Consider the following 25,557-nt stretch of genomic DNA (forward strand, 5'->3'; position numbering starts at 1 on the left):
CACCCCGCAAAGAAAAGGTAAGTAAAGAACGTTTCTGAAAACAAAAGCTTTCCCCTCAATAACTTTAAAAAATGGCAATTAGAAATTTACATAGAAAAATGTGATGTAAACAAGTTACAGCAAAATAGTGTGGTATTTCCTGATACTCACAGTATGACAAGTTGAGACTCCCTCACTGAAATTCTGGTACCCAGACCGTATGCCATAGCAGAGAAAAATCTCCCCTCTGTGTAAAGAGGCGTTTTTGATGGCTAGCATTTACTGATCGCCGCCTTTCAGACCAAGCAGGGAGCAGCAGCGATGCCAGCTCTTTGTGACAAGAAGCCCTTGGGTGGCAGCCGCCTTCTGAGGAGCAGCAGAGCAGGGGTTTCTCCTGCAGCTCTAAAACCAGCCGAGGACGCACCAGCTGATGGTGCCGCTGGTGCCCTCCAGGTTACATCGCTGTGCACTTCCGTGGAGAGGCAGAGTCTGCGTTTGCTTTTTTCCGAATGCTTTCTGTAAAAGAAGAGGGAGTGTTCCGCTGCACAGAAAGCATGAAGCCAAACCAGGATGTGTTAATTTACCACAATAAAAGGAAAAGAAAGAAATGTAATGGTAGCAAGGGGGCAGGACACGGTACCTTCCAGCTCGTGTGAACTGGCTTCACTGAAGTTTTCCTCTGTATGTTGTGTAGCCACAGAATTCAGGCAGTGCTCAGTGTGTGTCATTTGAAGGAAAACAAAAGTATTACCTGCTAAATCTCTTCTTCCGATCCCCACGAGGCCTTCGTACAATCCCTTGATTGGATTTTCTCCTGCCGTGATCACGCCGTGGAGCCAGATAAGCAGCATTCTGTGGCCATGCTCCCTGTAGCTTTTAGTACCTGCCAAGATCAAACCATAACTGAAATCCTGCACTTGCACAGCCCTGACCAGAGCAGATTTCTGAATGGGTGGGTTCGGACACCCCTCCCTCCTCTTTGGATTTTACTACGATGCTCTGAAGTACAGATTAGCTTAATTCCTAGTTGTGGTGCGATTTCTAGATTAATGTTAAATTTAACAGAGTGGGCTGTGAATGAGCTTAGGCTCGTCAGACAACCGTTCATGGCAACACAGAATTTCTGCCTTCAGAGCATCGTGCAAACTACAGGAGTCCTTACAGTAACCGAACCAGTCGTGATCTGTTTCTGAAATGCAGAACCTGCTTCTGCTAATGTATCCCTTAAATTCTAAATGGGACTTCACTACCTTCTTGGTTCATCTCCTTAAAAGAAAAACCATAAAACCAGCACGTTGCCTCTGTCCTATAGAACAAGAATTGCAGCAAGAACTCGCAGGTCTGGCAGCTGCCTCAGAAGGAGCAAGCAATGAACCACCAACCCCCATGCTTGTGTGCTTTCTCCTGGACAAATTCCAGTGTGTAGATAACTCCACATTAATTAAATACAGGCTTTTTAACCTAATCTTTTGGTTGCTTCAAACAAGCCATCTGATTTTCCTCATGCTTTGCTATTCCTGCAGACTTATCTCCTAGAAACGCAGTCCCAGTGAGGGAAGGAAAATACCTGGGCAGTGTTTTATACCTGTCCATTGTTGCTCGATGGCCCTAATGTGGGCATCAGTGAATTTCCAGTAATGTGCCAGCTTCTTCCATTCACCAGGTTTGAGGTACTGAGTAGCTAATCTCCACATTACTGAGCGTATGTGCTGTGTTTCCAGCCTATGGTCTTGCTTAAAGGTCAAGTGCTTTGCCACCCAGGAGTCAGAATCACTGTTCAGGTTGTCCTGCAAAGCCAGAACAGGGGTTTCAGTTGGGATGCAGCACGGGTACCTGGAATTCTGCAGCCTCCCACACCCTCAGCTCTGCAGGTCGCTGTGAGCTCATTCTGGCACAGCACTTTTTTTTTTTTTAATTCTCTTCATTCTCTTGTTTCCCTCTGTTCTAATCATGCATGTTAACAAACGCTGTTAACAGCAGCTTTGCCATGGAAGCCCAAGCCGATGCGATTTGCATTTCTACAGTGCCTTTTATCTGGGGCTCGTATGCAGAATCATTTAATTAAATCTCCTTGCTCCCCTGCAACATAGGGGCGTGCTCACCTCCTTTACGCGCCAGACTGCAAAGAGGCTCAATGACTTTCCCTAGGGCTGCACGGAAACCCAGGAGAGGGCCTCATATACGCAGCATTACTGCTGAAGCTGGGCCTGCGCCACAGGTTTACGCTCTCCCTCCCTTCCTTTTCTTTCCCCTCTACAGCACCGTCTTTCCTGGTATGGGAGGATGCCCAAAGTCTTACGAAGACACAAGGGATGTGGTGTTTGGCTGTGCTTTCAGCACACTCTCTGCTCAAATTGGCTCAGGCACAGGTTTGGGGTAGGCAGGGTTTCCGTGGGGGACTGGGGCTGTGCAGCTGCGCCTTGCACACGGGGCCATGGGAGGAGAGACACGGCTGAGCCATACTGGGACACACAGGAGGAGCAACCCCAGTCGCGGGGAAGTTTGAGAGGGAAGTCGGTTGTACAACTCCAATAAGAATTGATCGCCCCGCTCACAAGGGCTGTCTCCCTCCCACTGCTGAAAAACTCCCCACCTCCCACTCGGTGACCTCGGACCAAGCATTTTCCTGCTCAGTGCTTCAGTTTCTCCTTCTGGGAAAAGGAACCAACGCTATCCTGCTCCCTTCTACACGACTTTGGGGACAGCTGCCAAAGAATCTTTGAAAACCCTTGTTCCCTTCAGCAAAGCCTGGAGTTTTTAACAACAGAGGCTTTTTTAAATAAGGAAAGCCTTAAGCAGATGTTGTTGGCATGGTAAGGACTTTTGTTTTTCTTAAGGTGATGAAAGCAGAGGTCAGGCTGTCACAGGATGTCCTGCATTTCTTTCCCTTGTGATGGTTGGTAATGTGGAGTCTCAATGGAGGGGATCAAGCTACATCTGCCCCAGGAAACTCAGGGGATGGTGGTGTAAGCTACTCACCTTCTCCCATTTGTAAAACCGATCGGCTTTGATAATCATGTCCGCCAAGTTGATGTGATTGCCTCGGGCGGCAACATCCAGCGATGTTTTCCCTTGCTGAAATTAGAAGGGGGAAAAATGAGCTGGAAAAGACCTTGCACACTTGGGAGGTACAATCTCCATGCCCACCCGGTGGTCTGTAGTCGCAGGCAGCATGGCCTATTGAGCAATGCACCCAGCCGGGATGAAGGGCTCCTATTCTCCACCTGCAAGCACCTCAGATGTGAGCCAGCTTCGAGCTACTGCGTGCAGGGCACAGGGAGTTATTTTCTAGGCTCTGCAGCATCTCCTCTGGTGCCGCAGGGGATCTGCCCGCTTGGCAGGAGCGGCTGGGAAAGCATCCCATAACCCACAGTGGATGGGAGGGTGCTTTCAGGCTCCCAGCAACACGGGTGCAGCCGTCAAAGGACCAGCTCAGCGCTACAGTCCAAGGCATTTTATAGCTTTTGCACAGCAGATTTGCTGACACGTGAAACTGAAGTGATTTATACAACCTCATTAATTTTACAGGCTCCACATCCGCGTGATTAGGAACAGTCTCCTAGGAGAAGCACAGGCTGATGGGACTATGAAAATGTAACTACGCTCCTTACATGATTTTGGAATGGGCGGGGGGATTTATATTTATATCTAAAAGCATATTGCAGAAAGGAACAAGATTTTAAAGTTGCATGAAGGAAAGCGAGCCAGCCCAGCCATTGGGCATGCCAGTGAGAACGAATCTACCCTCAACTGGTAGCAGAAACCCAGTTTCACACAGAAAAGGGTGAATGTGTTCCCTGCACGGAGTCTCACTGCGGTTCCACAGACTGCTGGAAGGTGGCAAACATTCACTGCAGCTGAAGGCCATTTCAGGCAGGTGGCTTTGAGTCTGTACGAGCTTTAACCCCCTACGAATGGCAGACACTATAATAATCTCTGCCCAAGCCCCCTTCAGCGTTTGCTGGGCACACACCACGCTTTCAGGCTGCACACAACTTGCTTGATTCCTCTAGAACTCCTTCCGTTGATCTAATTAGAGGGCAAAAGCCCTGACTGCAGTGCCAGATCTATACCAAAGAGATACTTTTAACCTACTAAAAAGTGTGCTGTAATTATTGAGGTATATTATTTATCACTATTCAAGAAGATCTTTGTTATTAATGTGCATGATAGCACAAGTAGAAGGAACTAGAACAACTTTGAGAAGAAAAAGTTTGTTCCTTGTCTGAACTGTCTTCTACGTTCCTAAGAATCAGTCTCTTCTTTCCTGGAAAACACACCAAAATAACCTACTCAGCAGTGCTTCATGGCCTTATCCCTAGAGATATCCAGATTTTAATATTATTACTAGCCTCGCTTGAAAATTATGAAAAACAGTGGCAAAGACCATCCATATTTTCCCTCCATACCCCATAGAATCTATTCACCCATGGAGACGTTTACCTTGTCTGTTAGCTTCAGATTAACTCCTGCAATGAGAATCATCTCGGCAATGTCCTGCCTGCCGTGCTCTGCAGCGATGTGGAGCGAGGTCTGCTGCCTCTGCAGAAGGAGGGTGAAAGGACTGAATTTCAGAGAGGGACAAGTGTGAGGCTGGAAGGATAGGACAGAACAATATCAAGAGGAACCCTTTCCCCTCTATCCCTTTTTAAACTGAGGGCCAAACACCCTCCTACCTCAAACTGGACTGGGTTCCTCAGGCTGAGCAGAACCGGTCTGTCCCTGTCCCAGCACCAGCACTAGGAAGCCTCCCTGACAACATTTCAGCCTAAAGAAGGAACCTCTTCAGTTCCATAGAGCTCCCTAGGGTCGCTTATAGGACTATATTATTTCCTGTTATTTAAACAATTTCTGTAGGCAGATAGTTTGGCCAAGGGAGGAAAGGACCTGTGCCAATTCTTTGTTCCTGGGAGACAGGGCCAGGTTAATGCGTATGCACTGTAAACTGTATGTACCTTGGGACTGTTCAATGGAAACAACTAAAATCAAACACAAAATGTGGCAATTTTATGGTGTCATCAGGAGAGAACATCACTAAAAGAATGAACATTCATCAAAACATTATAAACAAGCTACATAAAGCAATTTGGTGACACAACCAGCTACCTCCAGGCTTGCCTTCCATTTCAGCCCCTCAAACATTTTGCAGAATATCTTTTGGCCTGAAATTTCTCCCACCTGCTTCCAGCAGGGAGGAGAGAGCCTGACTATGCAATGTTGCTGTGCACAGGTCCCAAGGACATGGCACAACCCACATGTTGAATGCCACCAAGCGATTACCTCACTGCAACGCTCAGAATCGTTTCACGGGTTTCACATTTCCTAAGTTGTGCTTCCAGGTTTTCCCCATTTTAAAGCACTGTCCCCAAGGTGATCAAATCCCCCATGAAACCAGTTCACATTTCAAAGACAAAGAACAGGAGCTGCAGTCTTACATTATCTGGAATGTCAAGGTCACACTCTGCGTCGATGAAGAGCTTGACCATAGCTGGGAAGTTCTGCAGTACCGCAATGTGCATTGCTGATGCATTTTGCTGTGGAAAGAAGACCCTACAATTAGGAAGAGCATAGATCATGGCACCAAAAGGACCATGCTGTGCCCTGCATGTGTTATTCTAAGACGGCTGCGAGCCTGGACTGTGGGCAGACTGGGGATACTGCCCCATAAGCCCAGACCCCACAGCAGCACTGGTCTTTACAGAGTTGCTTTGTGCTCTTGAACAGCTCCACAAACTGGCTTTGCCTTTTTGTAAGCAATGAAAGCATCGAGCGGGACTTACATGATTAACAGCATCTGTGTGGATTCCTGCATCCATGAGGATCCTGGCGATCTCCTCATAGCCGTGCAGTGCTGCGTAGTGAAGGCAGTTCATCTTCTTCTGAGAGGCATGTCAGAAGAGATGGGTATTAGTCAGGGCTTCTTCTCAGAGGCTGCAGTTGTTACAGACTATCCGCAGAGATCTCCCTGCTTCCTCCTGCGACCTCCCCGTGTCCCCATAATGAAAAATCCATAAAGATTGTCTCCGCAGCCAAAGCGGCTCCAAGGAGCTTCACCTGCCTCTTTGTACAAAGCTGTGTGTACTTTCCTCTGGACTCCCTGCGCTATTTCTGAAGTGCTGGGCATCTCACGGCCTCACCTGACAATGGGTGCCCTCCCTGGGAGGCCACAGGTCTGGGCAAAAATCCATAATGTAGTGTTTGGAAATGGAATCACCTCCACAGAGCTCACCTGGGTTTGGGCATTGACGTCGGCACCTGCTTCCAAGAGCAGCTTCACACAGTCACTGTGACCTCCCTCAGCAGCCAGGTGCAGAGCTGTAAGTCCTTCCTGGACAAGGCAAAAAAGGGGACAAGCAGAATTTCTGTAGACAAGGCCAAGACAGAGCAGCCCCCGACCACTGGTTCTCCCTTCTGAGGGCTGCAGCTCATTTCTTTAGAAGAAACAAGCAGAATTCCTAAGTGATTTAATCTTGTTTTATTATTGCTCTTCGAACAAAGGGCAGCTCATCTGGGGGAAGACAAACACTACCAGAATTACCACAGAAGGTGGCTTCCTTTTTCTTTCAGATCTTAATCACAATCAAATACACTTTTCAAAGACAGTAACCAAATAAGACTAAAAAACTGCCGATAAACTTAATCGGGAGTGTGCCCCGGAATAAGTAACAGTGCTACTAAGCCAATATTTGCTATCTAAATCGTTAACTACGTTCCAGACACATAATTTTCCAAAGTAGGTCTGTCCAAGAGAGATGTCAAACAGAAGGTCCATATGTTCAGTGACTAAATCAATACTATAAAGCATAGTGAAGTTTAGTTTAAAACACACTCAATAACCATTTAGGCACTTGAATGTACAAGGGTCAGGGAGAAAAAGGAAGATTAAATGGAGTGATAAGGTAGGTCAGCAGATACAGCAGGAAGAAAAGGCAACACTTTAGAATTGCATATTGGTCTAAGAAGGATGTTGCCTTTCACTGATACTCTGCAAGCGTGACCTGCATTTACACACGTACGCATCAGATAAAATCAGCTATTTTCTCAACCTCTCCTGTCAATACTGACTATTCAGCCTGATGACTGTGGCAGAAGAGTATTTCTGGGGAGGGAAAGGGTGAAACTGATGTGGTTTTCATTTGATTTAAATGTACTTACTGAGTTCTTTTCATCAAGGTCCACTCCAACATCTATAATCTTCTGCAGCACAGAAAGATTGCCATTTTTAGCAGCTAAATGCAATGCTGTATTTTCTTCCTGAAAGTAAATATCACTTCATACATATATGTACCACAGGACTGAGCGTTCATACACCGCAACCTTGCACAGAATATATCCAGGGTGACTGAACAGGAGGTTGTTAACAAGTAGCAAGAGTCTGAAAGAGTCTTCTAATAGGTGCAGCAGGGAGGGAAGAAACCCAGCTATCTTAAACTGGAGCACGGTCCACCAGGCTCACTGCATCTCCTGTCTGAAAAGTCCTGGAGAGAAATCCAACATGGACTGAGGCGCAAATGGCTTGCAAGTGGATAGGGAAGAAAAGCCCTGACATACCCCAACCATAATTACAACTGCTGACAACTTGCCTGCACGAGCCTCATTTGGTAACCTGTTCCCTGACTTTCACATCCTCCTTGGATTTTACCTCCCTTGCGTGTGGTTTTATGCCCATACCTTGTCTTTGGCGCTGTGAGAACAACCCAGTCCAATTAGGAACTCCACCACCTCCAGCCGCCCATACTCTGCAGCCAGGTGAAACGCTGTCCTGTCCATCTTTGAAAGGAAACAGAAAGAAAAACAGCCCAAGAAAGGCTCAGAAAGCACAAGATTACATCATCTGCTGCAAGCAATATAACAATGCCTTGTGCGATAACCCAGTTGCACAGCAAGCTTAGTGTCCACAGGGTGGCGGAAAGTGCTGCACTTCAAAAATAGTTATCTTTTATTCTGTTGCTAACTGTTATTCTGCTTTACATTTGGGATGACCCTAACAAAACAAGGTGAACGGAACTACCCACTGGGGCTAACAACTCCAAGCACTTTGGTGTCGCCAAACACTGAAGAACAGATCATTTCAGTGTTTATTTCACATAAATAGAGGATGATAGTTTACTAAAAGCAACTAAGGATAAAAAAATGTAATTATTATCTGAGACCCCAGTTATCAAGGGAGTCAGAACCCCTTTCAGGGGGAAAGGGGAAAAGGCAGATCTCTTGTGGCCTCATTTAACTCCCAAGCATCAGAGCGGGGATCACTCTGGGAACCGTGAAGGCCACGGAGCAGAAAAGAGTGTGTTCGCCTGTGTTCCTCCTACGCTGTCTTCAGGAACAGATCAGCTAAGGCTGGAACATGCTGGGAGAGGGCTACCCTTGGTTATTGCTTACCTACAATACAACCCGAAATTTCTGCTGCACAAGAGAAGGACACTGAAATTCCTGAATTTATTCTGCTAAAAGGCTACACTGGGAAGCCTTAGCTGCTGACGCCTGACCAGAGCCAGAATCCCCATCATCCCTAAGCCCCGCTCCACAGGAGGGCCAGAGCCTGTGTGGGATACCCTCGGTACTACGGGAGTAGCATCTGACTCTGGGTCTCTTCCCAAAAGCAAGGGCAACATTCCTGCTAAGCTCAGCAGACCAAGAAACAAAGCAGTGAAGAGCCTTTCTACCTTGTCTGTCTTATCCACACACACGTCCTCCAGGTCCTCCATGATGAACTCCATCACCTGGATGTGTCCCCTCTGAGCCGCACAGTGGAGCAGGTTCCTGCCATTCTGGAGAGGAGATAAAGGACCGTTTGTTTAACAAGTCCAAGATAATGGGACAGTCTCTTTTAACAACCCGCTCCGGTTAGCAAAGACCCATTCGATGCCTCCCTGCACCTCTAGAGCTAAAACAGTTTGTGCTGCAGACAGCAAGTTATGACTCTGAAGTATTAATGCTCCTTTTCCCAACCAAGGTCTATTTTAAAATTCACAGTAAACCCATTTCCCATTTCTGTAACACCTTCCACCTCAGCAATGCACAAACGTGAGCTGAGAAAGCCGTGTAGATCTCTATAGCTACAATTATTACACCTGATTTAGGAATAAAGCAGAAATGCAGATGGCCATCCCCAGAGCAGATGCTGTCACACGGGATCACCCTGGCTCACAGCTCGCTCTCTCTCCCCCCCATGACTGTCCAGAGCTGTGTGATGGACCCACATAGGGAGACTCTCTCACCCTATTGACACAGTTAATCTTGGCCCCAGCATTGACGAGGATCTGCAGAACATGGAGGTGACCAAACCAGGCAGACAGCAGAAGCGCATTCATTCCAAACTGGGCAGAAGAGAAGAGAGACACTTACAGCTAAACTGCAGCTACCGCCATCCCCATCCAAGAGGGAAGCTGTCCCCCTAGCTTCATTAAGTTTTCCAAATACTTTTGTTTCTCTCTGGGTTTTTTTTTAGGCCCACTTTCTTCAATTACTATGATTCCTGCCACAGATGGTCGCAGCAGCTGAGCAGAGACCTGCCTCTTGACTGCCACTTCCTAGTCAATGGTGCGTATTAGCCTGGTTGTTATGGGGGAAGACAGAACTTGCTGGCTGTCGCTGTCTTCCCACAAGCCCCAACAACATGACCAGAAGCAGCCGAGCATCCCCATGCTACACAGAGAACCTCATAGATTTTACCAGCCGCCTCCTCAGTCACTGTGCATGCAAGGAAAAGGTGAAAAGACAGAGCACAGACACATCTGAAAACAAGGCTTGCTCCAGAAAGGCACTGCACCTGCCTCAGCAGGGAGGCCACAGCCTGCAAAACCTTGTGCCACCCACCCAGGACTCAGGTGAAGTCTGTCACTGCTGGCCCAGCACTCAGTACCCAGCGCTCCCCCAACACAAAACACATTTGCAGGACACAGAAGGGAGATTTGCCTTCGTACACTGTCTTCGTCATCCACCGGGACATCGTGATCCAGGAGCAGTCGCACAGCATCCACGTTCCCTGCTCCTGCAGCCCAGTGCAGGGCAGTCCGGTCTGTCTGGAAGGGAAGGAAGGAAAGAGGGAAGGCTGATGTATGCAGAGGGCATGCATATCCACCAGCCTTCCTGAAGGCCAAAATCTCCTTTGCCAGAGGAGAATGGAGCCAGAATTTCTCACACTATGCAGGGTTTTCTTTGGACATAATCCTCTGTATCTACACTCTCTCGTCAGGTAGACAGGTTCTAGTCACCTTCTATTAAGAAACTGCAGTTATGGACTAAAAGCAAAACTGACCCTGAAAAGAAAAATCGAAGGGTCATTGTTGTGGGTGACTCCCTGCTGAGGGGAGCGGAGGGCCCGATATGCAGACCAAACCCGCTTCATAGAGAGGTCTGCTGTCTCCCTGGTGCCCAGGTAAAGGACATCATAGGTAAACTTCCCACCCTTGTGAGTCCTTCAGATTATTACCTGCTTCTGGTCTTTCAGGTGGGAAGTGATGATGTAGCTCACAATCAATTAAAAAGGATTTCAGGACCTTAGGGCAACTGGTAAAGGAATCAGGAGCTCAAATTGTGTTCTCCTCCATCCCTCTGACATTAGCAATGGATGAGAAAATATATAGGAGGAGTCAACAGGTCAATTCATGGCTTCCAGGACTGATGTTGTCGACAGGGCTTCGGATTTTACGATCACGGCTTGGTATATGTGGCACCAGAGCTGCGAGCAGCTAATGGGATGCGCTTGTCCCAGAGTGCGAAAAGGATTGTGGGGAAGGAGTTGGCAGGCTCATTGATAGGGCTTTAAACTAGGTTTGAAGGGGGAAGGGGTCAATAATTTCATTCTTGCCTGTGACAAACAGTGGGGCAGCATACCAGGGGCAGAGGGGTGGAGTCCTGGTAAGGGCTCTCAACTTGCTGCCCTGAGGCAAGCCGGGGACGATGCACCGGGACACCCCAAGGGAATCAAGGGGGATTCGCACAAGAGGGTGACACGGCCAGCCAAGCTGAAGTGCCTCTACGCGAATGCACGCAGCTTGGGCAATAAACAGGATGAATTAAGGGCCACTGTGCTGCTGGAACGCCATGACATAGTGGCTATTACTGAAACTTGGTGGGATGATTCCCACGACTGGAATGTAGGGATAGACGGATACATGCTCTTTAGGAAGGACAGGCAGGGTAGGAGGGGAGGAGGTGTTGCCCTCTACATCAGTGACCAGCTAGAATCGATGGAGCTCCATATGGGGAAGGACAATGAGCCAGTTGAGAGTGTATGGGTTAAGATTAAAGGGAAGACAGGGGAAGATGATGTTACAGTAGGGGTCTGCTACAGGTCACCTGACCAGAAGAGCCAAGCAGATGAGGCCCTCCATTGGCAGATAGAAGTGGCTTCCTGTTCACAGGCCCTGGTCCTCATGGGGGATTTCAACCACCCTGACATCTGGTGGAGGGACAACACAGCAAGGCACCACCAATCCAGGATGTTCCTAGAATGCATTGATGACAATTTCCTCCTCCATATGGTAGAGGAACCAACAAGAAAAGGTGCTATGCTAGACCTCGTTCTCACCAACAGGGAAGGGCTGGTGACCAACGTGAGGCTCAGGGATAACCTTGGCTGCAGTGACCATGAAGCAATAGAATTTAAGATCCTCGGGGCAACTAGGAGGATGTATTCCAAGCTTATGACCCTGGACTTCAGGCATGCAGACTTTGATTACTTCAGGGATCCACTGGCCAAAGTGCCATGGGACAAAGCCCTAGAGGGAAGGGGGGCCCAGGACAGCTGGTCAGTATTCAAGGATCACCTTCTCCATGTTCAGGAGCAAAGTATACCAACAAAGAGGAAGGCAGGAAAGAATGCTAGGAGACCTGCCTGGATGAACAAGGAGCTCCTGGACACACTGTCACGCAAAAAGAATCTTTACAAGGAGTGGAAGAAAGGACAGCTAGAACCGGGGGCATATAAGGAAGCTGTCCGAGCAGCAAGAGACATGGTTAGAAAAGCTAAAGCTCAGTTAGAATTAAATCTAGCCAGGGAGATCAAGGGAAACAGCAAAAATTTCTATAGGTATATTAATGGTAAGAAGAAGACTAGGAAAGGTGTGGGCCCCCTCAGAAAGGAAACAGGAGAACTGGTGACAAGTGATATGGAGAAGGCCGAGGTTCTCAACGACTTCTTTTCCTCAGTCTTCACTGGCAAGGGCTCCAGCCACACTCCTGGAGTTACAGAAGACAATGGCAGGGGTTGGAAAGAACTGCCCGTTGTAAGTGAAGATCAGGCTCATGACCATCTGATGAACCTGAAAGTGTACAAGTCCATGGGACCCGATGGGATACACCCACGGGTACTGAGGGAACTGGTGCATGAGGTTGCTAAACTGCTCTATTATATTCCAAAAGTCATGGCAGTCTGGTGAAGTCCCCACTGACTGGAAAAGGGGAAACATAATCCCCATTTTCAAAAAAGGGAAAGAAGGATGAACCAGGGAACTATAGGCCAGTCAGTCTCACCTCCGTGCCTGGTAAGATTATGGAGCAGATCTTCCTGGAGGCACTGCTGAGGCAGAAGAATAATGAAGACGTGACTGGGTACAATCAACACGGCTTCACCAAGGGCAAATCGTGCCTGACAAACCTGGTGGCCTTCTATGAGAAGGTCAAAACATCAATAGACAAGGGGAGAGCAACTGACGTCATTTACCTGGACCTAAGCAAAGCCTTTGACACTGTCCTGCATGACATCCTGGTCTCCAAGCTGATAAAATATGGGTTTGATGCATGGACAATTCAGTGGATAAAGAACTGGCTTGACGGCCGCACCCAAAGAGTGGCTGTCAGTGGGTCCATGTTCAAGTGGAGGTCAGTGACAAGTGGAGTCCCTCAAGGATCAGTACTGGGACCGGTCTTGTTTAACATCTTCGTCAGCGACGTGGACAGTGGCATTGAGTGCACCCTCAGCAAGTTTGCTGACCACACCAAGCTGTGTGGGGCAGCTGACAGGCTGGAGGGAAGGGATGCCATCCAGAAGGACCTTGACAGGCTGGAGAGGTGGGCCCATGCCAACCTCATGAAGTTCAACAAGACCAAGTGCAGGGTCCTCCATCTGGGTCGGGGCAATCCCAAGCACTGATATAGGCTGGGCAGTGACTGGCTTGAGAGCAGCCCTGAAGAAAAGGACTTGGGGGTGCTGGTGGACGAGAGGCTCAACATGAGCCGTCAGTGCACACTTGCAGCCCAGAAAGCCAATCGTATCCTGGACTGCATCAAGAGAAGTGTGGCCAGCAGGTCGAGGGAGGTGATTCTCCCCCTCTACTCCACTCTCGTGAGGCCCCACCTGGAGTACTGCGTCCAGTTCTGGAGCGCCTACTACAAGAAAGATATGGATGTGCTGGAACGTGTCCAGAGAAGGGCCACAAGGATGATCAGAGGGCTGGAGTATCTCTCCTATGAAGACAGCCTGAGGGAGTTGGGGTTGTTCAGTCTGGAGAAAAGAAGGCTCCAAGGAGACCTTATTGTGGCCTACCAGTATCTTAAGGGGGCCTACAAGAAAGCTGGTGAGGGACTTTTTAGGATGTCGGGTAACAGTAGGACTAGAGAGAATGGATTAAAACTAGAGATGGTTCAATTCAGATTGGACGTTAGGAAGTTCTCCACCATGAGGGTGGGGAGACACTGGAACAGGTTGCCCAGAGAGGTGGTGGAAGCCCCATCCCTGGAAGTTTTTAAGGCCAGTCTGGATGGGGCTCTGAGCAACCTGATCTAGTGGGAGGTGTCCCTGCCCACAGCAGGGGGGTTGGAACTAGGTGATCTTTAAGGTCCCTTCCAACCCTGACAATTCTATGATTCTATGATAAAATGACAGCACAGGAATGAGAAACATGCTGATCATGAATAGACAGATTGAATCCCAAGGAACCTACTGGTCAACAAGGGGAGACCTCCACCAGGAACTGAGTTAGTCCCACAGCCCTGGCATACACAGATAGGAAAATCAAAGCCTTCCATTGCAGCCATGTGTATCTGGAACATGGGTTCCAAGGGGAACCATAAATTATCCCCCTCCCTCAGCACTTGCAACTTTGCAGTCTGGCCAGGATGACAGTGCTGTGGGTTTCAGCATGTTGTGAAACTGCTCAGTTGCCACAGGCCCTATTTAGCACTTGGGTGGTGTATTTTATAGCATTGACCAATTGAGCAGCTAATAAGAACAGCAGTGTTAAGCAGCTGCAATTCTGAAACACACCCTCAGCACTTCCTGCATCTTAGAGGTGGAAAAACCCAGGACTTACATTGTTTTTGGCTTTGATGTCAACCCCTCTCCTGATGAGCTCCTCCATCCTGGCCGTGTCATTACGCTTTGCCGCATCATGGAACTCCTTCTCTGAATGAAGCACTGCAGCAGGGACAGAAGAGCGGGCATTAAAACAGTGCTGTCATGGAGCATGGAGCAGCATGCCCCAACAAACCTCCCCTTCATCTCACCGACCCCAGTGGCTTCAAGGAAGGATGGCTGCAGAAAGATTCTTCCAGCGAGAATCCCAGCCCTACAGATGTTGGCGTTTGCTGGATTCGTCCCCTAGCACTATCTCCCCTTCCCTGAGTACCCCTGTGTTGCATCAGTGCTCTTCCAGTCCTACCAGCTTCTATTCTAATTTGGTGTCTTTCTCTGCATGGGCTTGCTCCAGCTGTAAAACCTTTTGATCCATTATGTCCATGTCCTCTGGGCATTCTTGCAGGCCTAGAGCCGGTATGAGGGCTCAGGCAGATGACACAGACCCTTTCCTCTATCCTTCAACTTACACCCCACTGCTCTACAAGGAGGCCTTTACACATGGTCGTCCTGTGCCGGGCAACCTGAATCAGCCAAGCAGCACAAAACTGCCAGCCTGGCCTGTGATTAGTGTTGCATCTCTTAATAGACCGTGGCAGTTCTGAGCACAATTTACCACAACCGGCAGTATTTGTCCTGCACAGTTAGGCACAATTTAAGGGTGTTAACTCTCCATGCTGGGCCTTGCCCCAGCAATCTTCTCCTTGATCGAACAAACCTTCCTGCCAAGAAACGAGAGCACGGCTGTGACTCTGGGTCTGCCGCAGCCCCACAGGGAGGCTCTCAAGGTTTTTGGCAAAGCTGGTGTCAGTTTTTCTTGGACTTAGTTTCTGCCCTAGTGCTTTTGGGAAATTCTTTTGAGAGGTACTTGAGGCAGACCCTCAGCCTGTCACAGCCCGCTGGAGAGCTGTCTCACGCTCTGCTCTCTTCTACATTTCTGCAGATCTCAGGCTGCTGTTTGAGGGTAGCAGGGACTCAATGCGATTTCATTTTGTATCAACACACTAACCACATGCCATACAAGAGGCATCAAACCATACTACTCTTCCCATTCCACCACACGGAGGAGATAAGAGACCTGCTGCCTACATGGCACCGCGCCACTTCTTTCTGCAGGGCACAGAAGGAAGGCACCCCTGCTGTGGACTCTTAGGGTAGCAGAGGTATAACCTCATCTTCCAATTTCTGTTCCTCTTACCTTCAAACAAAAGAACCTTTTAGCTCAAGAAAAACACAAACAACACAAATCTTAATACCAGAGAGGGTCATTCAAGAGCGTTGGACCTACTGCTTCCCTGAAGGCAGCAGGATTTCTACACTGATTTCTGCAGGAACAGGATTTTCTGTGCTGTATATTGAGATGCTGTTCTCATCTGGTGAGGTGTATTAACCAACTGCGTTTCCACACTGCGTGGACCCTTCAAGTGAGAGGAAATGTCAGGAGAACTTGTGAAAAACTTGTGGAGTTTATGTTAATTATTCACACCAATGGCTACACACATACTACCCCCTTTCAAATGCTTATCTCCATTCAGTGGAGTAAACCCTGTACTTCAGTTAAGCAAATGTTGCTGCCCCTGCTTTCCAGGTGACAGAAATGTGTTCTTACGTTTTATGATTGCACAAAGCATCATTGTCAAGTGATGACAAATCGCCCCTTGACTTGTTTATTCTTTCCTCTACCTGTGAAGATGCAGTAACAAACCTTGCATTGCTAAGGCTGTAGAAGCCGCAGTTTATTTATTCTCAGCAACATATGGGAAACCATCTGATGGTCAAAGTTTCCTACCTAGTGTCCACACCAGCAAAGCCAGCCCGGTGAATGTAAATGCACGTCACATCATGGCATGGACCCATCCAACAGCAGCATTTCAGTCTATATTTAGCAGTTTTTCCTTCTCTTTTGAGCTCAGGCTCCAGGGTGTTTCATACCGTATGGTACTGAATACGAATTCAGTTACCCCAACCAGCGCGGAAAACAATTTATGCGATTTACCCTCAGTGCAATGCACCGTCACACTGTCAGTTTATTATGCAAGAGATTTAAAAAGGCAGCAAAGGAGAAGAAAGGCATGCAAAGAAATGCACTAAAGCTGTTAGCTGGGCTCTACCCGAGGCTGCAGGACACAAAGACAACCCAGTACGGCCGGGGGCTGGCCGATAAAGGCGGCCACAACGCCGAGGTCGGGGGTACCGGCGTTATTTGCAGTATCCTTAGGGGTACGGGATGCTTTGGGGCAAAAGCAGTGTCGATTCCCGCGTAGGTTACACACCTGCTTTGCGTCCGAATGGATTCTTCTAAGTCTCGTTATTCTTTAAAGCACCTCGGCCCAACCTGCGCCCCCTCCCAGGGCCCGGGGGAGGCGGGGGCCGCGCTCGCCCTCTCCCTCACGGAGCCCTCTCCGTGACGAACCCCCTCACGGCGCGGCGGCCCCGACCCCGGCCCCGGCCCCGGCCGGGCAGCCCCCGCCTCGCCCCTACTCACGGGTGTCCCCCTCGGACGCCAGGTCGTCGCCCATGCCGCGGCCCGCCGGCCCCGCCACCGCCTCAGGGCGGGCTGGCTGGCTGCCGCTGCCCCGCCGCCGCCTCAGGGCGGGCTGACTGATTGCCGCCGCCCCGCCGCCGCAGAGCGCCTCTGTCGCTGTTATTTAAAGGAAAATAAAATGGAAATAAATCCTCTTTCGGACAAACACGGTGTTTTCGGGCCGTTTGGGGGTGATTTGAGGGGGAAAATCCAAATACTGCCATTTCGGTCAGGGGGCAGCAGGGCCGTACCTCGGCTGCGGCCACCCGTCACCTCAGCGTGGCTCGGCTTGGTGCTGCTGCCTGGAAGCTGTGGGTGGTTTAATGCTGTTTCCAAACCGATTTGGGAGGAGAAAGATTTCTGTTCTGTGGGAAATACGAGGTGGGTTGTGGGGTTTTTTCCCCTGAAAGCAGGGTTCAGGGTTTGGCATTTCCAGGGGATGAGGCGCTCCCACCTACCACAGGGCCGGGACATGGCAGCGGATGCAGGAGGGGGTTAAAAGCGCTCTTCACTCAGAGTTGGAGTTAATTCTCCTGTTCCAGCACCTGGATCTGGTTTTGTCTTTTATTTTCCATTTTGATAGTAGGAGGAGGGTGCACCAAGCAGTGGCTGAACTGAGGTTGGGGGGAGAATCAGATCTGTTTCGGGGAGGTCTGAGGTAGGCAGAAAAAAAAAAAAGGTCCAAAACAGACCAAAAAAAAAAAATCACAAAACTGGGTGCTTGGTCCTGTCCATGTTGTCCGTCTCCAGGCTGGAGAGGTGCCGCTGCCTTTTCACGAAGGACAAGGCAGTAGTTCTGGCGGCAAATCTTTCCTGGAGGCACACAGGGACCCCCCTTTCTGCCACAGCCATTTCAGTGCAGCCGCTGTGAGGTCTCTGGTGTGGGTCTGGCCCCACAGCTTTCTCCCCGTATCTAATTTATCAGGGCAAGTGTGGCACACTGGTGTTCCCCACTGCGTGCATTTTCTGGCCTTTCCTGCGTTCGCTTGCATGCACTCAAGTCTTGCCACGGATATGGGATGACACGTTGAGTGACGGCCTTGGGTCGATTGAGTAAATGCTGTTGTTTGGTCTTCAGATGGATGGGAAGGTGGTGTGAGGAGAAAGGACTAACCTGTTCTGCCAACCCAGGATGTGCAGGACTGGGAGACAGGAGCTTAAATCATGGTAGGACTTTGGTTTCTCCTGTGTGTGGCTTTCCAGTGGCCAGGACAGCAAAGGCGAGCAGACTGCAGAAGGGGGGTTTCTCTGCTGCTGGCCTCTGGATAGGAGAGGTGACATCGGATTTGTATTCCCTCCCTGCACCATGCTGGCCTACAGACTTGGTCCTTGTCATGGGCCCCTCTGAGCCCTCAGCAGGACTCCCTGGAGGACTCTCCCCATGCCCTCCACCCTCGCAGTACTGCGGGTTCTGGCGGCGAGCACACGCTCATGCCGGCGACCACATGAGGGTGCCCGTGCTGTTCACCTGCCACGATAAACAGCACGAGCAATGTACTCCAGGGTGCAGATGGGGCTGTTCCCTGGGCTCAGGACAGTTTTGAGGGACACCCCTGTCCCGGGGACCCTTGTGCAGGTCCATGCTGCTGTTATGGTTTGAGAAACCCACAACAATTTCTTGTTATTTAGACAAATGTTCTATCACCCGATGATCCCTCCCCACCCAGGAAGGGGAACTGGGGACAAACAAGGAAACACAAGGGTTGAAATATTTAATAGGATTTAATAGGATAAGACTAAATAATTAACATTAATAATACTAAAGAACCATTATTGATCCGATACCAATATAAAATAGACAAGGATCATACTGAGCCCCTTCTATGGGCAGGAAGCTGTGCGCTCCCAGCAGGGGACAGCAAATGTCGGATGTGTGAGCACTGCGGCTTCGGGAGGAAGGGAAGGGCTCAGGGCTCTGGCATCAGGGTGATAAGTTCTTTGGACCGCTGCCATCAAGGGAGAGAGAGCACTACACAGCAAACTTTCTAATTTATATAGAATGTGACATTCATGGTATGAATAATCCTGTTGGGCAGCTTGGGTCAAGTGCCCAGGTTTTGCTCTGTTTCATCCTTGCACCGGGCAAGGCTTGCAAACACTGAGACCTTGAATGCCACATAGCATAGCTGGCTATAAAGTAAATATTTTCACAAATTCAGTCACTAGAGTCTTCTAAAAGTGCAATTTTCCCAAGCATTAGTAGAGAAATTAGTCCTGTGTTGCTCAAACCAGGACAGCTGCTCCTGTGAGACGGTGTGGGGCGCGTTTGGTGGGAGATGCAGGGAGGCAGGCAGTGTCAGTGAGGGGACGCGGAGACCCTCTGCTACTTCAGAAACATCCCTCTGTGGGCACAGCCACACCAGAGCTATCTTCAGGGCAGGGAGCAGCAGGGCTGAGCTGGTGGTTTCCATCCCATTGAAGCCCCCTAACGACGGTCTCTGTCACCAAGCACCGTGCTGGAGCAGCTGGCCCGCTGCAGGGACCACAAGAAGGGCTTGTTGGCCTGTCCGGCTGTGAAACGGGGAGGTAAACCCTAAGCTCTTGAGTGTGGGGGTTTATGGCTAGCTGCTGGTCTCAGAGCTTTGGATTTGTGTTTTGTTTTTCTTTTATTCAAATTGAATTTAAAAAAAAAAAACCTCTCCAGTAGGAAAAGCAAACATAAGGTCTGTCTGGATAAAGGGGAAGCCTTTCTTATGTACAATAGCCCAGTGGGTAGAGCATCCTCCCTAAGGAAGAGGGAAAGCTAGGTTTGATCCTTGCTTCTGCCGGAGGGGAGAAGCAAACCCTGGTCTCCACAAGACTCCAGAGAGTACTGCAAACAGCAGGCTGCGAGCATGTCTGGTATGGAGCGTTTTTCTTGCTCTTTCCTGTTATTTTAAATAATTAATGATTTGATGGAGCAGGGAGTGGAGAAGGCAGGTGTCCCGTCTCCCAGGAGGGCAGTCTGTGCACCCGGCGCGGCGAGACGCAGTCTTGCTCTCTCTCGATGAATATTTAAGTGTCTTTAGCCAAATTGGACTGGCGCCAGCAGGAATGACTGAGAAGGGCTGAGCCCTTTCCCACTGGGCACCCTAGTGCCTGGGGGCTGGGGAAACAGGCCTGAATAGGGCAGAGCGAGAATAATCCCAGCTTATACGGACGTACGGTACCTCCCAGCCTTGGGTACGACCTCTGGCTCTTGCTAGTCTTTTGTTACGCTGTAAGAGATCCTTGGATGGGAAGCTGTCCGGATTTAACCTGGCGCTGTTAATGTCATTGTCTGCACCTCTTCCAGAGCTTGAATCAGACAGGACTGATCACCTCCGGCTCTTCTGCTGCTTAATGCCAACCTTGGAGGAGAAGTAGTGCAGATGCACTGAAAGTTCATGTCTGTTTGTGGGCTTGGGCGTTTCCAGTGGGGAGAAAAAAAAAGCAATGTAGGCAGTTCCTTCTGTCCTTACTAAATAGGTATGTGTCCAGGGGTGGAAGGGACGAAGACTTTCTGCTGATACCAAGTACAGAATGCAGCAAGGATTTATTTACGATGCTGAACACTTGCCTAGGGATCCATTTATTAGCTAACAGACCTAAAAGAGCTTTTGGATTTTTCCACTAATGTTGTAGCATAACGAATGACAGGGAGAGGTGGTAATTTGAGCTCTTTTTGCAATATAATCCTGATATTGACTCCATCTTCAGCAAGGTGTTAAAGTCTTCGACTTTATTTCACTTGAAGAATAATTTTAGCTAAGCCAGCTACGTGCTCTTTTTCACTTAGAAGTGAAGCTCTCTGGCATAGTGTCTTGTGTTCCTACCTTGCATGCGTAATTTTTATGTGTTAGTTTAGGATAATCGTTATTTTCAATCTCCAGCTTTCAAAAATCATGAGTCAGGCTGCTTAAATCCATTCCATTTTAAAATGTGGCTCTGTTTGCTCTCTGGTTTAGTTGTATACACTGTGATTTTAAGGTCAGTCAGATTTGCAGCTAGCCATGTAATACAGCCCACAAACCCAGTATGTGTTTATGCAGAAACAGTTGCTTACCTAAAGGTTTAGCAAATTGGACTTTAATTTATAATCTCCCTTTGGAAGCAAAACTGGAAGGTGATTCCTCCTGCCTGCAGCGACCTTTAGTCCAGGAAGACAAGCCTCTGCTTCCCCGGAGCTGCCCGCAGTGGGGGAGCCTGGCTCGGGCGACAGCCTCCAGCCCTGGAGGATTGTCTTTTTCTGGCATATGCTGCCATAGTCAGGAAATTGAATATGGCACGGGAGAGGGGATGACTACGTTCCTCTTTCAATGCCGATGGACTGTTTTTACACGACCGGGTGTCAAACAGCACAATGTGCTGATAGCAACCATGGGCTCTGCATGGCAGCACCTGCACCAGATCCTTTGGGCACTGAGGTACACGGCTGCTGTTGATGCCATGAGGAATTGTATGTTTGTGCTGCTTTATGTCCCCGCTGTGGGTATGAAAGGGACTAACTGTACCAGCTCTGAGTCCTGGCTTGCAAACTGTGCTTCCAGGTATGTCCCATTAGAACAGAATCCACATGAGAGGTCTGGCTACATGGCTTCATGTGTGGCACCGTCTTATTTGTTTTTTGTCTGGGCCAGGCATTTAGTTGTCCTGTAGACTAGGTTATTTTTGGTGCTTTCTTTGATAATTCTGTTGCTGTGACATGCTGCAGAGCCAAAACTCCTCGGGGAACATCCCAGCAATGCACACAAACATCAGCCCTGTAGCTTCTAACAGTCAGTATATGAAGCTTTCAGAAACGCTGGACACCTAATGGGACTCCACAAACCCACTCTGGAAGCCTGAGAAGGGATCCAGCACTTTCCTCAAAGGCTGTATTCATCTCCTTGCAAGGCTTCCACAGAGGAACAGCTTGTTAGAGGGACCTGTGGAGCTTGGAAGCTTTGCCAATAATAATTCAGGCCCAATTCTGAAGTTAAATATTCAGTTAAACAGAGACTGTCTGATGACTGGATTAAACACAGACGGCATCTGAGGGAGCTCGATGCTTCAGGTTTTTGTCAGTGTCCATTTCACGAGCCTCTAATTCCGTTTTTCCTCTCTTCCCAGACTCTGCTCATCCTGTGCAGTGTTTCAGACAACGCAGAATGAGGTATTTCAGCAGAGCTGTTGCTCCTAGCTCAGGAAGCAGCCTGGATCACAAAATTATGTTCTCTGTCTAGGCTTAGGAATAATCCAGTATTATGGGATCGGGAGGAAATCACATGTTAGAGAAATTGAAGGGTTGGCTTGTTTGTTTGTTTGTTTTTAAGGAAAAGTCTCAAGGAAGCCAGGAAATGTCAGAGGGTGGGTGAGTGAGTCTTGCCTGGCAGGATGCTGCTGCGGGGTTGACACATCCAGTTCAATCCACGTTAACAGCAACTGGAAGTCTCAACTGGTGATTCTGAACTTCCCTCTCCTGTCACTCTCACTTCCCAAAGCCGATAGGCCTTTAAATCCCTTGAAAAGATAAATGGGCTTAAGTTTCTATGTAGCTTTGAAAGTGAAGCTTACACTCAATTAGCACTGTCGCCAGGGTTGTTCCTGATGATTATGTCACTCCTCTTGATCCCTGACCTTCACATAGAGCTTGCTGACACGAGTTCACTGCATCTTCCCACTCAGTATATTCTCCTTTCAGCTGTGGAGAACTGGGCTGACATCTATCCTGCAGGAATACATGAGGAGCAAAAAACACCTGCTAAGTATCACAAGTATCACTAAGTACCCAAATTGTATCTTAGAAAAATACTGTATGGGGGGGATATTTGCTTTGTTGAAGGAGGTCTGTATGAGTCCATTGTGTTCAAACTCTCTTAATGCATGAGTCCCAGGTTTGACCAGCAGCTGGAAGATTACTGGTGTGACAACCTCCATCTCAGAGTGAAGATCAGGTCCCAGTGGTCATCCTGGCCCTGCTTTGAACTGTGTACCTTACTGAAAGAGTGGAGGCTGGTCTTTCAAAACCAGGAATACAAGACCAGTATGCTCTTAAAACATCTACTGTGTGAAGGAAAGCAAGTGTAGCAGGGAGGGATCTAAAGGGCAGAAAATAATTTTTCTTGTATTTGAGAAGAGAAATGGTGTGATGGAGCTGGTGTGACGACCCTCCCTGGTTTGAATGCGATGGTTAGCTGAGCAAGTGTTTGGTTAGGGGAGGTGGGAACGGCTGCATTGTATAAACCAAACAATAATCGGACACTGAATCCTAATCCCCTTGCTGACATGCCTGCAGGCAATGTTTTTATTCTCTCTTTCCTGCATGTATAAAAAGAGGGAGGATCTTCTGCTTCCTGGGCCTCTGAGGACTGTCTGGCTCCTAAAGGCAATCTCTTCCCTGCCTTTTTCAGGACAAAAGTGCAGCTGAAATGTAGGATTTTATCACCATAAACCTAAAGTGCTGAATCCTACTGCCAGAGGCACAGCCCTGAGCTGCTCTTATGTCATGCTGTAGGACTCAATGCAAAATTTCAAGTGAAACAAAAAAAATCTTGTGTTTGAGCATTTAATAAAAGCAAAGTGGAAGCAAAGGCTCGCTAAGCTGTGATGCCATGGCTCCCTTTTTCTCTGATCCCATGGTAAACCACAGACGGCAGCAGGAGCAGGAAGGCACACTGTTAGGAGGCAGCATTGCAGCTTTGGAAGCATTTAATTTCTCTCTCTCAGCAATTTTCTTCCAGAGCCTGAAACATCTGTCTCTGCCTCAAGCCACATGCAAGTGCACCGAAAGAGTGTTGTTCCAAGCCTAATAAGTAATTTCATGGTCTTGGAATTGGAGGCAGGGGGAGGGGGCCAGGATAGCAGCCGGAGTCATGTGCTTTACAAGGAGCTCTGCTCATGTCAAATCGCAGCCTGATGACTTTTATTTTATTGCAGCCCACTGCCCACCAGGCTTCCCTTTAAAGTCTGCTGCTGGAGTTGCTGATGCTCGGTGCAGAAACAGCTCCTACACGGGCTGCTGCGTTCCTGGGGCTTCCTCACTTCTGGTCGCAACAAACAACATGGAAAATAATGACATCAGTGGAGAGGAGGTGGGGGAGCTCAGCTGGGCGTCAGCTCTGCTCTGTGTGTGGAGAGAGCACGCGTGCGTGCAAAGAACGCTTTGCCCATCCTGCTTCTGGCTTCAGTGACATGTGCTCATAGAAGGAGGGATGAGGGAACAAACAACCCCGGGCAGAGGTGTAATCACATTGCTTGAGTGCCTAGCGGATGATGCTGAGATGTGACGATGCACGCGGTCTGGGAGCAGATCTAGAATGAGCTGATTCAAGTTGTAGCTGGTCTCAGCAGACGTTTAAAAAGCACAAACCCCAGCTTTCTCTTTGAGAAGGACAGAGTTATCTATAGAGCGAGATAATCTGTACAGAGCACAGGAAACAGAAGGCAGATGTTGTCCTATGTTTATCATGTTTCCAACACAGGGTCGTCCTTTGGGACAAGCTTGCAGATCCCAGACCCTGGAGCAACTCCACGGATGAACTGTGCTGTGTTTCTCTAGGGCAGAAGAATAGACAGAGCTTTTCCTCCACCTGCCCAGGTTCTCCTGGTCTGAAGAGGAAGTTTATATTCACTTGCTGTGACTCAGCCATAGAGCCTGACTCATTTTCATGCCGTTACTCATAGAAAGGGAAAGCCAAATGGCAACCAGTCTGTGCCTGTAGACACCTGTAATTCTCCAGCTTTCTGCTCTTAATCTGTGGATGAGTTTCTGTTTATGGGCCCTAACGCACTTATCGTGCTGAAGCTTTTAATTATTCTCTCTACAGAGAAATACTGATTAGAAAGTAAAGTTTTCCACCCCTAAAGCTAAGAGGAAGTGTGCTGAATCTCCACGGCTGCTTGTGGAGTTCCCGAAATGGAACTATTTCAAGCAGACACTTCCCAGCAACGGGCTGGGACCAGATGGAGCAAACACCAGGCAGAACTGGGATCGGCTAAAGAGTTACTGCAGCTCCTGAGCTGACCTCTGTGGTCTGGAGAGAGTTGCTGGTGGTCTGCCTCTTCAAGGTGCTCAGTGCTAGGAGATCCTGCTTCCAGTGACAATGGCTTGTTGGTGACCTGGAATCTGTCTCAGCAGCTCTCTGGGCTTCTGTCCCATGCCTTGACTCCCCACTGCAATATAAGGAGTAGAGCTGCTTGGGGTTCCGTAGGCTGCCAGTCCTCGGGGGAAGGGATGGTGCTTTACTTTGTGTAGACCCTTGTTGCTCTGCCAGCTCAGGAGTTTCTGCTCACTTGAGACCTGGCTGTTGCTCACTTGTGCATATTTTATCTGCTCATCAGGGTGCAGGGAAACACTGGGTCCTGGTTTCTTCTCTTGCAGCATGATGGGTGGGTTGTTCTGTGTTAGAGACCGCACGAGCATGAGTCAGATTTGAAAACCTCACCCAAGATCTGCATAGGAGGCTTTAGCTGTAAGGTGGAAACCGGTGCCTGCCGCTACAGCTGGGCCAAACCCAGCCTTTCCTATTTTAGCCTCATTCCGTGTAAAAACCACAGTGCGGCCCTTCCCGAACTGCACTGGAGAGCACAGTGCAAAGCTCCAGGTGGGTGGGCTGTCCAGAGGACAGGGAGGGATTTTGGGTCTGGGGCAGGGGTTGTGTCAGAGTTAAGGCAGTTTCCTCTGGGTTGTGGGAACCTGAGGTTCAAGGTTCAAGTCACCGGTCAAAGTCTTGCAGGGGAGAGCTTGGCCTCAAACCTGGCTCTCCCTTCCCAGCACTGTCTGCTGCTGCGCAAGAGGCCGCTCTAAGGTTCTGCT

General features: G+C 49.0%; 2 protein-coding genes across 7 annotated transcripts in view; both read right to left on the reverse strand.

Annotated features, from left to right (window-relative positions):
* Positions 1 to 40: 40 nt before the first annotated feature.
* Positions 41 to 16,834, reverse strand: ANKDD1A (ankyrin repeat and death domain containing 1A). Of its 4 annotated transcripts, none has more exons than XM_054214518.1 (15): positions 16,764 to 16,834; positions 14,238 to 14,341; positions 9,906 to 10,004; positions 9,201 to 9,299; positions 8,646 to 8,750; positions 7,651 to 7,749; positions 7,135 to 7,233; positions 6,209 to 6,307; positions 5,760 to 5,858; positions 5,415 to 5,513; positions 4,423 to 4,521; positions 2,959 to 3,054; positions 1,565 to 1,766; positions 731 to 862; positions 41 to 495 (listed from the first exon to the last, which is right to left on the reverse strand). In XM_054214518.1, the coding sequence occupies exons 1-15, from the start codon at positions 16,795 to 16,797 to the stop codon at positions 434 to 436; spliced, it is 1,527 nt and encodes a 508-aa protein (XP_054070493.1). In that variant the 5' UTR covers positions 16,798 to 16,834; the 3' UTR covers positions 41 to 433. The 4 variants fall into 4 exon arrangements, with proteins under 4 accessions (XP_054070493.1, XP_054070492.1, XP_054070494.1 ...); XM_054214517.1 differs by having other exon boundaries at positions 4,423 to 4,572; XM_054214519.1 differs by lacking the exon at positions 16,764 to 16,834 and adding an exon at positions 16,552 to 16,685 and having other exon boundaries at positions 4,423 to 4,572.
* A 1,722-nt stretch (positions 16,835 to 18,556) lies between these two features.
* The window catches only part of PLEKHO2 (pleckstrin homology domain containing O2), a 42,575-nt gene continuing 35,574 nt past the window's right edge, over positions 18,557 to 25,557 (reverse strand). For all 3 annotated transcript variants that reach the window (XR_008468453.1, XR_008468452.1, XR_008468451.1), the window contains one exon: positions 18,557 to 22,470. The gene's annotated coding sequence lies outside the window, so the exon portion shown is untranslated. The remainder of the gene's footprint in view (positions 22,471 to 25,557) is intronic.

This window comes from Rissa tridactyla, chromosome 9 (genome assembly GCF_028500815.1).
Source record: "Rissa tridactyla isolate bRisTri1 chromosome 9, bRisTri1.patW.cur.20221130, whole genome shotgun sequence".
Lineage (NCBI taxonomy): Eukaryota > Metazoa > Chordata > Aves > Charadriiformes > Laridae > Rissa > Rissa tridactyla.

What these genes read in the sequence shown, in the direction of transcription:
- ANKDD1A (XM_054214517.1), bottom strand. Translation starts at nt 16,797, where the DNA reads ATGGGCGACGACCTGGCGTCCGAGGGGGACACCC. An exon ending in ACACAGATGCTGTTAATCAT is followed by an intron (nt 5,514 to 5,759) that starts GTAAGTCCCGCT and finishes TTCTTTCCACAG; the next exon opens with CAAAATGCATCAGCAATGCA. An exon ending in ACCTTGACATTCCAGATAAT is followed by an intron (nt 4,573 to 5,414) that starts GTAAGACTGCAG and finishes CTATCCTTCCAG; the next exon opens with CCTCACACTTGTCCCTCTCT.